At 42.5% G+C, this 15,821-nt stretch overlaps 1 protein-coding gene across 5 annotated transcripts in view; it reads left to right on the top strand.

Moving 5' to 3' along the window:
- wdfy4 (WDFY family member 4) overlaps positions 1-15,821 on the top strand; it is a 41,768-nt gene that overhangs the window by 7,581 nt on the left and 18,366 nt on the right. For 3 of the 5 annotated variants that reach the window (XM_019864600.1, XM_019864599.1, XM_019864598.1), the window contains 34 exons: positions 28-188; positions 1,078-1,310; positions 1,389-1,522; positions 2,430-2,560; positions 2,718-2,819; positions 3,415-3,605; positions 4,381-5,060; positions 5,146-5,239; positions 5,306-5,520; positions 5,615-5,709; positions 6,163-6,391; positions 6,493-6,569; positions 6,658-6,876; positions 7,053-7,231; positions 7,313-7,544; positions 8,179-8,324; positions 8,397-8,508; positions 8,613-8,803; positions 8,873-9,025; positions 9,097-9,170; positions 9,440-9,601; positions 10,288-10,382; positions 10,465-10,561; positions 10,668-10,870; positions 11,461-11,627; positions 12,128-12,247; positions 12,327-12,488; positions 12,567-12,725; positions 13,039-13,165; positions 13,269-13,420; positions 13,862-14,100; positions 14,291-14,412; positions 14,510-14,701; positions 15,248-15,357. In XM_019864600.1, coding sequence (XP_019720159.1) covers positions 28-188; positions 1,078-1,310; positions 1,389-1,522; positions 2,430-2,560; positions 2,718-2,819; positions 3,415-3,605; positions 4,381-5,060; positions 5,146-5,239; positions 5,306-5,520; positions 5,615-5,709; positions 6,163-6,391; positions 6,493-6,569; positions 6,658-6,876; positions 7,053-7,231; positions 7,313-7,544; positions 8,179-8,324; positions 8,397-8,508; positions 8,613-8,803; positions 8,873-9,025; positions 9,097-9,170; positions 9,440-9,601; positions 10,288-10,382; positions 10,465-10,561; positions 10,668-10,870; positions 11,461-11,627; positions 12,128-12,247; positions 12,327-12,488; positions 12,567-12,725; positions 13,039-13,165; positions 13,269-13,420; positions 13,862-14,100; positions 14,291-14,412; positions 14,510-14,701; positions 15,248-15,357 — 5,755 coding nt within the window. Of the gene's footprint in view, positions 1-27; positions 189-1,077; positions 1,316-1,388; positions 1,523-2,429; positions 2,561-2,717; positions 2,820-3,414; positions 3,606-4,380; positions 5,061-5,145; positions 5,240-5,305; positions 5,521-5,614; positions 5,710-6,162; positions 6,392-6,492; positions 6,570-6,657; positions 6,877-7,052; positions 7,232-7,312; positions 7,545-8,178; positions 8,325-8,396; positions 8,509-8,612; positions 8,804-8,872; positions 9,026-9,096; positions 9,171-9,439; positions 9,602-10,287; positions 10,383-10,464; positions 10,562-10,667; positions 10,871-11,460; positions 11,628-12,127; positions 12,248-12,326; positions 12,489-12,566; positions 12,726-13,038; positions 13,166-13,268; positions 13,421-13,861; positions 14,101-14,290; positions 14,413-14,509; positions 14,702-15,247; positions 15,358-15,821 lie in introns of those variants that run through there. The other 2 variants (XM_019864601.1, XM_019864602.1) reach the window with 2 other exon arrangements.

Genomic DNA, 15,821 nt, shown 5'->3' with positions numbered 1-15,821 from the left:
TTTCTATTGCCGATCATCCCGCAAAAGTTGTGAAGGAGGCGTGCCAGAAGAACAGTTCCACTATGTGGAGGAGCTGCTGGCGCTCATTGCCTCGTTCACGCTGCTCGGCAAAACAGAGCTCAAAGTGGCTCTTTGTGTCAGTCACCCTCAGCCTCCCGGCTTTAAATTTGAGCCGCCCCTCAACAAAGGTAAAACTCAACGTCACCGCTCGTCCCGCTTTGTCGTCTTCCAACTCGCGTGCTCAAAGCCCATCATTTCATTTGCTCACTCGATATCTCTTTTCCACTGTTGCAACTACTACCTTGACTCCACATTGCCACCACCTGCACCCCACTGTGGCAAGCAGTGTCCCTCCGCTTAACAGGAAGCTGAGGTGATTATGTCCGGGATGATGAAGTGGAGGCTTCCCTTATAACAATGTTAGAATGCCCCACATCTATTCACCACTGGCCTACAACAAGCGGCCATCTATCATGGAAGCACACACACACCAACAGAAGACTCAGAAATTTGATGCCCATAATAAACACCTACACACACGCACACATTGAGCAACCATCCATCACATGAAGGAGAAACTCTCGTTACAACACAGGACTCATAGAGTCTTATGTTGATCTTATTTGGGTTTGATGCAATTTAACTTAAGCGTGAACATGAATTCTATTACTAAGCAGGTCTATGTTTATCCACAACACACACGAGTGTGTTTTCTGGCTAAATCTATTACCGGTACATTCCAGATTTTGACAAGGTGGCAAACAAAGTACATCAAGGCAGATTATGCTTTTTAACATTTTGTATTCAGACATATTATGGTGTTTGTTTTCAATCTATCCATGTACTGTATGTGCAACTTGATTTGTTTACTATATTGAGGGCGTGCTTGATGTTAAACGTTCTTTGTAACTTATCGCTTGTGTTTTCTCTATTAAATTGACCTTGCCAGAGAAAATCTTCCAGAAGGATTTTTGTCATTGAACCTTTTGACAATATTAACCTTGATCGTTGAAATAAAAATGACATAACTACTACAGGAGACTTTTTTTTTTCTTGATTCTCAACTTTTTATTTCAGGTTCATCAGTTAAGAACGTGCCCGCCTTCCATTTGCTGCAGACTACTTTGCTGCAATCTGAGGATTCGCTGCTGTGCTGTCAGATCCTAAGAACCATTCAGATGATTTGGGAGCTCGACAAAGCCAATTTTTTCCTCTTGGAGTGGACCTTCCAGACGATGGCCCAACTGGCCGCATGTGTGTGCCACAAACCGGCTGCAGTCCATACGATGTTCTACTCAATGCTCGAGATGGTACAGTAGGTCATCTCACACGGTTACTTTATGCGTGTTTTCGCTGCAAGTACTGATCCAATGCTGGGTCTTCTGCAGGTCATCTTCAAGCTCAACTACATCCCCCATGAGGCATTGCGTGTAGTGCTGGGCATTCTGAAGCAGAGTTGGTCAGGGTTACTGCCTGTGGTGGGAACACAGTTTGGAGTAGCAACTCTTACAAGTTTTCACAGGTAAAAACAGTGCTACTTTGGAAAAAATACAATTATAATGTTTTGGGACTAAACTGTTAATCTAACAAGGGCCGGCAATCTGTGAAGGAGAAATGTAGTTTTTGTTTGTTTGTTTTTTTTGGGGGGTGGAAGGCCTTTTTGGGAAAAAAAAATTTGAAAAACAAACTTTCTAATTAGAATTTAAAAAAAAAATGTCATCAACCCTTTCATTTCATCAGTTTTGCAGGGAACCCCTTCTTTGATTGGCTGACAAGTTTCATCTAAAAATATCCACCAATAAACTTGTGTGGGTCGAAATTCCGAGGGACTCCCCAAGTAAACAAATTACTGTAACGCTTCAAATGTCACTTGCACTAAAAACTTGAAGGGCAGCTGTGGCATAAACCTCATAATTGATGGTGGTCTAATGTATGTGTTAAACACTTCGGTATCGGTATAGTTAGAAAATATACTTAAAATATGCTCCACACCCATAACGCTGCTTTATCTGTTGTAAAATGTGGTTACCTACACTAAGCAGTTAATGTGCTCATTGAGAACCTTGGACACTCACCAGCCACAAAATTAGGTACACCTCCACAGCGAATACTGAACATTATTTTTCTGGTTTACTTATCTTTCTGTAACCAGTACATTCCAGGCTGCCCACAGACTTATAAACTTTAATTCCGTTTTTTTTTAATTAATGACACACACTCTTAAATAAAGACCTTAACCTTTCTTAAAAAATTATACTATAAACTCTTCGGTTTGGCTCTCTTAAATCTGCAGCTCACCTGCCGTAGTTCAGATTTGTAGATATTGATTGTCGTGCTGTATACTACCAGTGCAGTTCTGCAAACTGCAACCAGAATAATAATAACACCATAGCCATCTTTGAAAATTGAGATGTTGGTCTCCTGTGTAGGATGACGGTGCACAGTGGCATGTTTGCGGAGGTGCTGAGTGACTGGGGACTCTTGGAGTTGCTGCTCGGGGAACTTCGCAGAAGAGCAAAAATCATCCGGAAAGCTGGAGTTGTCACCTCTCCTCAATTAGGTAGGAGACATCATATGTGACTCACCATTCATGTGAGTGCACTTTGCAGCCACCGTCAAAAATGATTCACTGCATGTGTCTATTATTATGAGTCATATTAACTTCAAAATGGGAACTCATGAGGATGTCATCTCTGAATCACCGATCTTTTCCTTAGATGCAGAGCAGCTGCCGTGCATAGATGACTGCGAAATGTTCCTCACGACTTGTATGCTGCAAGTTGTGTCCACCCTTACTCTACGCTCAATCAAAAACACAGGTAGAAAATGGTCCACTCAACCCCCTTAAACGTAACTTTTTTGGGGGGAGGGGGGTCAGATAACCCCTTGTGAATGTGTCTCAAAATGGCCACACATCATCATTTTTTGTATGATCAATTATTCAATCGCTGATTACAGCATATCATCGTCTGTGACAGATTGATAGATTAATCATTAGGATTTAAGGATTTTCACTAAAAACCTTTCAAAGGTCATCCACAAAGAAAGCGCTAAACATGTAATGCAGTGCGAAAAACACAACAGGGCGCAAGGGCGCTGGATGCATACACTTCATTTTATTTGATTTTGATCCGACAGCGTCAATTCAATTCTTATTCAGTGATGATGTGACGGTGAATGGTTGGTCTCTCTGTCTGCCCTGATGATTGACCCGTGATGAATCCAGGGTGTTCAACGCCTTTTGCCATTTTGTAAAGGCTTCAGCTTCCTGCAACTGTAAGGAAGATCAGCTGTATAGATATGGATGGATAGATTTTATGTCATTTTAATGCAGTTGTATATTTCTGTTAGAATTTTATTTCACTACATTTTTTTTAACTCACCCCCTTTGTCAATTATTTGCTTATGTTTCAGTTTCAGTGCGAGAGCTTGGTATGGTTCCTTACATTAAGCTCTTCCTGGACGAAGCTCAATATCGAGATGCCACTCTGTGCATTTTGGAGCATCTTGCTGAGTTGAATCCAGAGGAGTTCATGAGTACTGCTATAGGAGCCCTCTGTTCTTCCACGCAACACGAATTGGCTTTGAAACGGGACCTGTTACAGGTACTCGCGTCGAGCATTCACCCAAATACATATCCTGAGACACCCGTCTTTGCAGTGATCTCAGTCTTCATCTTGCATCAAATCATAACAAATTGTAATGCACTTAAAATATAATTCGCAAGTGAATTTATTTGCTTTCCATGTGGGATGCTGATTACATTATTGACAAAGCAGATTGATTTGCTCAACCAGGTTTAGCTGTTAACTTTGGACCGATTTGATTAGCCCAGTAGCATTGTGCGGCGCTGCTTTCGGATCGGCGAATGGGCCTGAGATCTGATTAGGCTTAACGAGGTTACACACCTACTGTATGTGTCTGATTTTTATAGATGGCAATGAGAGGCGCTCTTACTTGCAGATATTGTGTATGTGTCGGCCGGTGTGTGATTTTTGTGCTTGTGTGCTGTTTGTGCTAACGCGGTTAAAGCAGGTGGCAATCAGATTGGCTCTGACCTGGGTTGCCAAGTGTTCCGAGCCATTGTGATTACTCCGGTTTCACTTAATCGCATTTGCCCCTGCGTTGTGCCTCACACTTTACCTACCTGATGGATTAGCTTTCCAAATTGAATAAAGCTAATGTGATTTAGTTGACCTCCAAAAACTATTACCTGAAATGATTTATGATAGATCTATATGTTTCATCTATTTTTCATCACATTGTTTTTATTGACTGCAGCTCATTTTGAAAGCTTTCTGTCTTTGTGTCGACCAAATCCACCCGCTCATCTTTTTTTTTTTTTTTTTTTCTGTCAACTGTCTCTTGGATGGACGTCAGTCTATATTGAAGGTACTCGAGAGCCCAAATAGTTTGGACGCCTTCCGACGGGCGGGCGGCTTCACTGGATTGCTTTCACTTGTGCTTGATATGGACGGTGCCCTGGCCGACCCTCCCCAGGGAGAAGTGTGGCGGTCCGTCGGTCATCAACCATTGCTCGATCTCCTCCTTCTCGCCCTCCACATCTTGGCCTCCGCCGTGCATCTGCATGCGGTGAATGCACACTTTTTTCAGACTGGCGGCTTTTACGAGAAGCTGGCTGAGGCTCTCCTCCAGCTGGGATGCTTCCACTCTGAGAGGAGCAGGTGGGAGGCAGATGAGGGATGCTTTATCAAGAGTGCAGAAGACCACCAGCCTCCTGGAAGAAGCTTCGATCAATTTGTTGAGTTAGCACAAGGGGCAACCTCATGTCACTCCTCCTCATCTGACAAACTTTCTGTCACTCTTCGGACTTGCATCAGGCTCCTTTCCTACCTTGATCACTTTGCTACAGGCCTCTTCTCTCCTCTCGATTTGAATTTTGGCCTAGAACTTGGGAATTCGTGTGACGGCGATGGAAAGATGAATTCATTATCATCGCCAGTCCCCATGCGGCCAGTCCAGCAGTCTATGGAGGAGCCGCCCGGGAGTTCTAGAACCACAGGAACCAGCATATCCACAGTTTTAGAGTCCCAGTCCAGGTGCTTCTTTTCACTCACATGCCATACACAAGTTGTTGCAAGAATATTTAACGTGCATTAACAAGATTTTCTCTTTGACATACAGTAGGTTCACTTGTGATCATGTTATTCTTCACCCCGGAGCTATTCGTGTCATCGTGACTCTCCTTCCATTCATCTTTACGCCCGAGGACATACAGGTATTTGTTGAAGCATGATGTCATAAGGCCCTCGACGTTGATACTTATTCCCACTTTCTTTCTCAGCTGTCAGTGGAGATCCAGCTCGCCGTGGCAAACCACATACAGTCAGCGGTCAAATCGGAGCGGAATCGTCAGATCATGTGCGAGGGGGGGCTTCTCTCTACACTCTTGACTCACTGTCACAGCATGCTGCTCACACCAAATGACCCGTTACATCTAACGGTGACACGGATCCTGGAGAAGCTTTCCTCCCAGGCCATCACACCTTGTGAATTCAGGTTAGATACAGTATGTTATGCCCAAAATATTTTTTCATTTTTCCCAACATTTGAGCACAGAATATCTGATCACTTTATTTCTGTCCCTTTTCAGGAAATTTCTGTGCTTAACAGGCCCTCTTATGAGCTTGGCAGACAAAGCTGGAATGCCATCAAAACCAGACTTTCCCGCAACAGCAGAAGAAGCTGGTGCTGTAATTTTGTGAAAATGACACTCGTTTTTTTTTTTTAATAGCACAAGTTGATTTCACTACCATGTACCACATTACATCAAATAGTAGTCGTCCCTGCAGTAGACAGTATGCCCCAGTTAGTCACAGAGTGCGTAATCCACTGAGATCCATAAACGGCTACCTTTTTCCAGAACGAGAAAATATTAGTTTCACATATCTCAGGCACTATTGGTCACGCACAGACAATAAATCATAAATTCCATAGCCCACTTGAACTCCTTTGCTAACCAAAACAAGAGCATTGAAGAACACAAACTCTTTCAGATGAGTTAAAGAGTGAATACTGAGTTACATATTGTAAAGTAGCCCGATAAGCAACATCAACATCATTTCGCATTCACCTAAACCACGCATTCACTCAACAAAGTAAAAAACACAGTAAAACCTGATTTTTTTTTTTTTCTTCCAGATCTCACCACAAAGGCAGACCCAACAATAGGGTCCTCATCTAAGACACTAAAGCGGAACTTCAGCCTGTTACAGTCTACAAACTCCAGCAAATGTTTTGCCGGTTCCACCATTCCCGCCCACCAGATCATCAGTGTGGTATCAATGACATCACCACGCGCCTTTCGGCCGCATCGGCTCTCCACCACGCCAGCCTTTGTGGAGTTTGACATGAGCGAGAGTGGCCATGGGTGAGTCACAACCTGCTTATTGATAGATTTTCATCAAATGTATTACAATATGTCTAATGGATTGATTATCGTAAACGCTGCAACATCGTTGTCCTTTACAGCTGCCTTTTCCTCCCTTCGCTGGCCACAGTGAAGGGAGTGACAGCCGATTCTATCTCAACTGGTGGAATAGGAGGAGGTAAGAGTGCAAATGTTCAACCCATGCATGTACCGTATTCATAAATCGAAACAAGATGTCTTGTCATACTTTCTTTCTATTTCCTTAGACTGCCGGAGTTTCCCTCCCACAGCCGGGCTTTCCTTTTCCTGCTGGTTTCAGATCAACAGGTTTAGTTCAGCGTGTGATTCGCACCCAATCCGACTACTAACAGTCGTTCGGCATATGTCACGGACGGAGCAGCAGTATATCTGTTTGTCTATCTCCTTCTCAGCCTATGATGGCTGTCTGGTCCTCTCCACTGAAGAGGAAGCTTTTACTTATTTAGGTAAGAAATGTATTAATTTGGATGATTTGTAACATACATTACATACCTTAAAAATATCTCTACAAAACCGTGCATATAAACATGGTTCAGCCATCAGTCTTGTAGCGTAGTTCCGTCACTCGTTTTCACCGTGAAACTTGTTTTGTTTGAATAGTTTTCTTGTCTTTGAAATACAGATATGATGGAGCCAGAGGTGAGTACCCCAACCTCTTTGCCCAACTCACTGAAGTTCCGTTGCTCCAGCTTGCTGATCCCGGGTCAGTGGCATCATCTTGTTGTGGTCATGGCCAAAGATGTAAAGAAGAGTTGCGTGGCTTCCGCCTACTTCAATGGCAAAGTACTGGGGACTGGAAAGGTGTGAAGACTAAGAGAGAGCCGTATGTTGAGAGCTGACATGACCTATTTTAAATTAAACATAATCGATGTTCTCCTTCAGATGAAATATATTCAGCCATTTCCTGGCAAGTGTGTCTACATGGATCCCACAGCTGTTATTGATGTGTATGCATTGATTGGGACGCCCACTCTTTGGAAAGACCACGCTGCTCTAGTGTGGCGTATTGGACCAGCTTACCTTTTTGAGAAGGCTTTGAGCGCTCAGTTTGTGGGTGTCATCTACTCTCAAGGCACTGTCTATCTGGGCAACTTTCTGGCCTTGTGCAACAAAGGCAAGTGCATGACATTGTGTCGGTTTATTACAGGTTCTCTTTCTTGATTAACTTCTTACTGTGCAGAAATATGACTTATTTTTTGTTGTATCATGACTGATGGTCAAAGTTGGTACTTGGTACATATAATAGCATCAAGCTTTATTCAGCTCCAATGTGAAAATGTGGATTTTTTTTTCATAAAAACTAAATTGTGGTCTTTAAATTCTAGCCCTGCATTCGACTCATTAAGTCAAAAGGAGATTAACTTTTTTTCTTTTATTTATGAAAGCAACAGGCGAGTAGGGAGACAAAAGGGCACAATTACTTGAGGCAACATTTTATAGCATCAAATGCATGCTTGTACAATTTGTGATAGTTTGGTGGAGACCGAAATTCATTTAAACAAACGTATTTACACTGGTCCGAAACGGGCAGTCGGCCCAGTATTTGTACTGCACAATAAAATGAACAATCGAGGAAAAAACTATTGAGATCAGAGTTAAATTGGGATTATGTCCCGGATTGCAATATTCTTTTTATCTCATTTATTCCCATACATTTGACTTGTGACACTGAATAGGCTCCAGCCTGTTTGCTTTCATTCATTTGTTTACCTCGCAGAACTGCTTTTATCTCCATCATTTATTCCCAGATCCAGAAACAGAGTCTTTCCCTCTCCCGTTGGTTCCCGAGGAGAGGATTACCTTTGGCATCAACCCAGCAGTTTCCACATTAACAAATGTTGTGCGCATCAGAGAGAACTACAATGAGGTGGACTGCAGACTGATTGCTAAAGAGGTGCGGCCAGATCTATCTTTAATACCCTTTTGCTTTTTAAGTACATTCTAAAAGTCGTCCATCTAATTCCAGCTAGGGATAACCTCTAGAGACCAGTCCACTCCAGTGTTCTTGGCTCATAACATCAGTCACCACCTGAATGGCACTGCACGCACTATAGGAGCAGCACTGATTGGACATTTTGGTGAGTAATGCATGTGATATATTAATAAGATATATATTATTTTTACGTAATGTGTCCTGAATTCATGCAAGTACTTTTTTAAGAATATTACCATTTTATTGTAGGTGTCCGCACATTCGTTCCCAGAAGTGCCGCTGATGGTTTTCTGTACGTGGGCGGGCCTGCAGTTGTTCTCAGTCTAATTGCAATGGCGGCTGACGACAGCTCCCTGTATGCAGCGGTTAAGGTTCTTCTCTCCGTTCTGGAAACAAATTCTGCCATGCAGCAGGAAATGAATCGCATTTGTGGTTACAAGGTCTGTTCCAAATCGCTAGTTTAGCTACATTTAAAATCCACTTTTTACATGTAATTTTACTCTATGCAGCTGCTTGCTTTCTTGCTGAAAATGAAGAAAACTCTGGTCAGTCACAGAACCTTTCAATTGATTCTGTACCTCTCGAGTTCCATGGAACTGAGCTGTGGTCCAGACTTTCTGCAGAACACAGCTGCTTTCCAGGCTCTGCTGTTGGACCTGGAGGTACACATTTAAAAAACACTCGCTAAGGAATATCTTACCAATTTGTTACATACATGAACTCATGTTGTCAGGTTTGGAGGAACACATCAGAAAATCTGGATCTCTCAGTTCTGAGCCACTTTGCTGAGATCTTGAAGTGCCCAAGGTAGTTCCCACGGTCTTTCAGCATGTTACCAAACATCACAGCTATAATCGAATCTATTTGCTCACGTGACAACAAGTTATGCAACACCTGGACACTGAAATAAAGAGACTCTCTCATCGTCTACGCTGTCAACATTTTCCCAAAGCCTGACATCAGTATCATGCTTGTGTATCATGGCAATGTCCAGCAGAAATAGGTTGAGAGAGAACGGACTGAATTGAATATGATTTGCTGTCAACAAAACCGATACATTCTCTCTGTATCCTCAGCAATGATAGCAGGATTGCAGTGGCCATGCACAGAATGGGTGTGCTTCCATATCTGCTGTTTGAGCTGTGTGACCCTTCTGTGACTTATCAAAAAGTCAAACTTGTTTCTTCTGTCATCACGTGCCTCCTGAAAGCTCACTTCACTCCTCTGGATATCAGCAGGTACTACCCGTAAACATGCTGGCAAGATGTTTTCAAAATTTACATTTAAAATTCACACAATTGTTTTCAGTTTTGTTGAAACTGATGATTTATTGCACACTCAATGACTGCTTAGAGTCGGTGGTGCTCTGTTCTAAATCTCTGGTCAGTCATTAACTTATGTCATAAATGATAGTACCTCTTTTTAGGAAAACAACACAGCACACTCATTGGCTGCAAATTAGGTACACATATTCCTTTTTAGTTGTATTAAAGCGACAGCGTTGGCATGATACAGTGAATTTCAACAGCCCTGCATGTTTTCTCTCTCTGGCGGCGCTAAAAGAAATTGACCAGGATGAATTTTTGGATACAAAACTCCCATCATCATTACATTGTGCCAGTTTCTCTAATGTTGTGGTCAGTGGGAGAAATCTTGCGCAAGGATCACCAACATGTAGCTTGGGGAAAAGAATGAATGCCGAAAGTCTCTTGTGTGTTTTTGTAGGTGAAACACTCCCACATCAAATGGCCATGAATGACAATGTGTTACAGTATGTAAATACAATACAGTACAAATAAATGTTACATATTGTATAAATGAAACAAGGAGCTCTCAGCTTCTTTTAATGTCCCTCATAGTGTAAAAGGTTGGATACTCCTGATTCTTTTCTTAGTTGATGGCCAGTGTTTGCGTATTTTGCCAGAGTTGGGCTCTTCCTCATCTACACACTCCCTCCTCTTCATAATGCGGTCGAAAGCCACGGCACGTCTGACTGTGATCTTACACAAGATACAAAAGGTAACACATGACGACGTCTTCATAAAAGACCCCTTCTGACTTGTATGAATAACTCCACCCATCGAATCTTTGTTTTTTTTAGATCAGAGTTCTGCTCCCGCCAGCCTCATCTGGATCCGCAACCAGCTGTTACTTGTTCTTTGCGACATCCTCGGCTCAGACAGCCCATTGATCAAAGAGTAGGTGTCACACGTTACTGCTTTGCAAAACCAAAACAGGATGGAATCAAATTTGCCATAATGTCATGGAAGAAACTTTCACTTGTGCTGTGTTGTGTTTTCTAAGTCAACAGAATGCTGTCTATGATACCCTGGGCAGCGATTGGTTTCTGCACTTCCTGAAGCCGCACCTTCACTCTTCCACTGTGAAACTGGGTCTCATCCTGATCACACACTTCCTGTCCTGTCCGACGCAGCAGAGCAGCTTTAGGGAGGTGGTGCTCCTTGGAAGCCTCATAAATGGCATGAAGCAGCCCTTTGCTATTATAGGTACACATTAGTGCAGTAATTATGGATGATTCAATGATACCTTTTTGTTTGTTGGTTTGTTTAGATAGGAATAAGGGCGCAGCATAGTATTGCAACAAAACAGAAAACTGCTGGAAATTTTACAGAAATTTGAAGCTTAGTTGGGGAATTTTGGATGTTTTCCAGAGGAATTAATAATATGAAGACAGGGACACTGAATAGACGACACACATTATATCTGTACATTGTTATAAATTTCCACTGAATACCTCAAAATGAAAATGTGAATTTCTGCAACATTTCCAGTCCTCCACCAGATCCAGTAGACAGTGCTGTTTTTATTTATTGATTTTGTAGTTCTGTGTCTGGAGTAATTTCCTTAGACTGTGTCAGTCTGACTTCCTAGACCTCCATAGTTGTTTTTTTCCCTTTCTCTATATAGTTGTGCAAGTACATCAGCCCCTAGTTTATCATTTTTGGGCAAGACTGGCTCACTGTGTGCGACTTGGTTTCCATACCCAGTAAAGGGCAATTGTGAATATTTCCTATAAACTTCGGACAACAAATGGACATGTAAATGTGTGCTTTTTTGGTGTGTTTTCTCCCCCCAGATAACCTTCGTGCTCACTCTTGGTCATATGAATGTTCCAGTGCTGCATGCCCCGGTTTTGATGTTCTCCAAAGTCTTCTGGTCAGACACTTTCAGCTGCCGCAGGTCTATGAAGCTCTGGCTGCTCTGCTGCTTGGAAGGAGGGTCATGCACTCTGCAGAGATAGAGGTGAGGATTTTGGACTTGAAATGGGATAGGCTCCAGCACACCCGCAACACTAGTGAGGATAAGCCGTTTGGAAAATGGATGGATGGATGATATGTAAACGGAGAATCATAGTAGAAGAGTGGTTAGTGTGTCCGCCTCACAGGCAATTAAAAATAAATTAAGAGTATTGGGTTTAACTCTCAGGTCAGGCCCTGCATTGTGGCTTGTGCCAGTGTTTTGTTTTCTGCCCTGCGTCTTCCTCCGACCTCCCAAAGACACACGTTAGGCTTATGAATACTCTAAATTGCCCATATCGAATCTGTGAATGGTTGTTTGTCTCCATGCACCCTGCCACTGACTGTTGACAAGTTCTCAATGTACTCAATGACTCAGGTGGTCAGTTAGCTCCTGGCCACCCACAATCTGAACGACGATGCTTTATAAAATGGATCAAAGGATGGAATGATGTACATAGTTAGATTGGTTGTTGACACTGAAATTGTGCCACATGTAATGTACAGGTGAATTTGGATGGCTCCCTCCAGTCATTGATCGACAGCCAGGTGGACAGTCCGGCCCCACAGCTCTGTATGGAGGCTGCAACAATTCTGCTTGAACTGGTCAAAATTGTCATTACGCAAGTAAAAAAATGAAATCCTCGCAAGTGTTTGTGAATTACGTTTTAAGGCAAATCAATAACAACCTGTTGTTTGAATAAAGCATCGACGAAGCATTGATGCATCATGGGAGTTGCAGCTGCTGGCAAGTGTGATGCAGTTCTTCTGCCTATTGCATAACCTTCGACCCCGAGACCCACTTTGGGCATCCATAGAGTTCCTCCACGCGCTTGTTGCCGTTATGTTCCCCTGGTACAGTGCAGAGGTTTGTGCATTAAATTTGCTTTATATTTCATGACATTGCTACCTGGTTCCTTTTGGCTGATGGTAGCATTTTTTTCAGGGGGAGCATGAGACTTGTACAATAACCGAATGTGAGGATGAACTCAGGATTCAGTCACCCAAGAAGCCAGTGTGTGATTTTATCCATATTCTGCTGATGGACAGTCTTCTCAATGTGTCTGGCAACAACAACACACATCCTTTGGTGATACTGGTGGAGGTAAGCAAACAAATAAATGATAAAATTGAAAGCTGGGTATCTTATATAGATCACCCACGAATATCAATACATATTCTGTATACACTCTTTGCATGTCGAACCTGCAAAACTATGACTTCTCCAGAAGGTGCCACTATTTGCTTGGTTACCGAATGAATGGGGCAGAGCAATGGCACTAATGATAGAATTACTGTACTTTGAAGAACAAATAAAACCAGAGTGACTGTGTTGAGTGTTTTCCAGTCTCATGTTGCAGGAAGTTCTGAAATATAATAATAGCAATCATTCCGGTAATAATAAATAGATTATATAGTTCTGCCCAGATGGCGCATCGTTGGAGCAGAGGCAGAGTTTTCAGACTGAAATGCTGAAGTTCATGATGGACGTCATCTACATGCTCAGCAACGATAATGACAGTTACACCCACCTTATATCACAAGGTAACGTGGCCATATAGATTATCCGTGTGCCTAAATGTGCCTCTTAATTCATTTATTATTCTTTTTTATCCAATACGGAATTACAATATTGTGTATCATGTAGGCTCCAAAGGGCAACGACCTGCAGGCCAGATGTGCACGTTGATGGGTAATGTGGTGCTCTTCTGTAAGGTTCTGGTGCAGGCACTTTACAACGGAACATTCCTGGGGGCCTCTGAGAGTTTAGTCAACTTCCTCGCAGATCAAATCGTCGTGGTGAGATGAGCCGATATGCACATATGCTCATGCCCTTAATCCAAACACAACTATGGCCAAACAACCGTGTCATGCTAAGACCGGTATAGCATGGAAGAAAACCACATGTAAATGACATGTGCAGGATTTCTGTTAAATTCAATCTGTTCACGTGAGACAATTCCGCAAGGCATTCATGTTACATTTCATTTGCTAGGGAAACATTCTCCCAGTTATGTCGGAAGCTTATACAGACATGAAAAAAAAATCTGTATTGTGTAAATGTACTTCAGTAGTTTCTGATTATTTTTCGATGGCGAGTTTATTACACAGTAGATAAATAAAAACATAATGTAATGTCATTATTAGTTACTTTAATCTACTGTACTAACATTTGATGATATAGAACTGAAAATCCCTCTGATATTTCATTCTGACCTGTATTATTTCTTGATATATTAGGCCCTGGAAAAAGGACAGTCTCAGAAGGAGAAGACAGTGTCAGCACTCTACTCCTGCACAAATAAGGCCCTGCTCTACTTCCTTTCCCAACCGCGCCATTCCAGAGCCGAGTTGGAGGGCATCATTAAAACATTCCAAACAATCAGTGATCGCTGGGATGTTCTCTTGGCAACTTACAATTCAAACGTGAACTTCATTACATGTCTTCTTCATTGTCTGCTATTGATTGGCTCTGGCAGGTAATAGCTAACTCAGATGCAGTGACTCATATTTGCACACTTGTATAACCATGAATATCAAACTGACCTACAGTAAAATGTGTGTGTGTGTGTGTGTGTGTGTGTGTGTGTGTGTGTGTGTGTGTGTGTGTGTGTGTGCGCGCGCGCGCACGTGCACTGCCTTTTTGTTTGTTTGTTTGTTTTACTGAAGTTACCCAGAAGGTTTTATGTGTGGAGCCCAAAGAGTGCACAACAGGAAAGTGTCAGTAAACGTATTTCACACTAAAACACAAAGTGAAATGGACATAGAATCGGCGGCAGAAGTATCCACTGGTATGAAATTCACCACTTAAGCATTTCTCGGTGTATTTGCACACTTTTTTTTTGTATGCTTTTGAGGGTTTCGGACCAGTCTGCATTTGTGTATTAGATGACAAAGAGCTGGTGTCCTTAGCAAAGGCTTGCTGGTCCAAGGTGATGACGGAGCGGCGGCACACTCTGGAAGAGGCGTACAAGATTGAGATCTCATCCAGCCACACCGCTCAGAAGACACCTGTGAATATGACTGACATCAGCCCACTGTGGGAGGAGATGGCACACAAAGCTTGGCTGCTGCACTCAGGTCAGCCTTGATGATGTGTCACTATAATATGATTGGGAACAGCGTAACATATGAGAGAGTAAAACCTGATAAAACAAGATCTGATACTACGAAAAAAAAAATCATAATTCATGTGATGAATAATAAGGGCATGATTCCATGCAATGTGAAATTATATTTTACCTCTTTGTAGATATGATAACTTATAATAAGACAAACTGTATGTCATGATTATACATTCAGGTGACAGTACATTGGATACAGGTACAACTCCAACAAATTATATGTGAAAATAAACAAAACAATGTGGCACAAATCAATAGGAAAACAATACGATAAAATCTATGTTAACGGGCTTTAATATATAATACTCTCCCATATCATTGCCATCGTGAGACATGTTTGAATGGTATATCGTTCAACACAAGATGATAAAATAAAAAGGACTCTGCTCCATGTGTAACTAGAGTAGAGAAATGCAAGAAAACAAATTCACATCACTTGTTGAATCTTGCACTTCCACTTTGTGTCCTTGTGTGTGCGTGTGTGTGTGTCACACCCTCGCAGAGAATCATAAGCAAGCGATGGCCAGCAACACTCTCAAGAAGTTCGATATGATCAGCAGTGCGGTACGCTCAGCAATGGGAAGGCAAGACAAGGAGACGGTGACAGTGGAGGTACGCTCTCGCAATCCTCTGTAAGACGCTACCAAACCAACCGACATTCATTCCAAAGTCACTCGCCGCTGTATTTGTGATGTGGGCCGTCCAACCCTGTGGGAGTGTTTTTATTATTTCTTAAAATGGATTTGGAGGATCACAGCTGATTGCCCCTGAGTGGGCATCGTAATTGATATCTGCTCGGCCCATTCACAAGAACATTCGCCGCAACACACTGTTTGCCGCTGAAGGTTAAAGACGCGTTTATTGTTGTTTTCCCCCTGAAACACGTGGTCCACATCATTAGTTCCCCCACAACGCTTAAGACGTTGCGCCATCTGGACCAGGGAACGGGGACATATTACTCAAGCACACAGGCATGAAATTACCGCGTCTGTGTTTGCACCAGCCCTGTGTGTGTGTGTGTGTGTGTGTGTGTGTGTGTGTGTGTGTGTGTGTGTGTGTGTGTGTGTGTCGGTGGG

Source organism: Hippocampus comes, unplaced genomic scaffold (assembly GCF_001891065.2).
Source record: "Hippocampus comes isolate QL1 unplaced genomic scaffold, H_comes_QL1_v1.1 scaffold108, whole genome shotgun sequence".
Lineage (NCBI taxonomy): Eukaryota > Metazoa > Chordata > Actinopteri > Syngnathiformes > Syngnathidae > Hippocampus > Hippocampus comes.
Note: the sequence above shows the minus strand (reverse complement) of the source record. Positions and strands in the feature narration are given on the sequence as shown.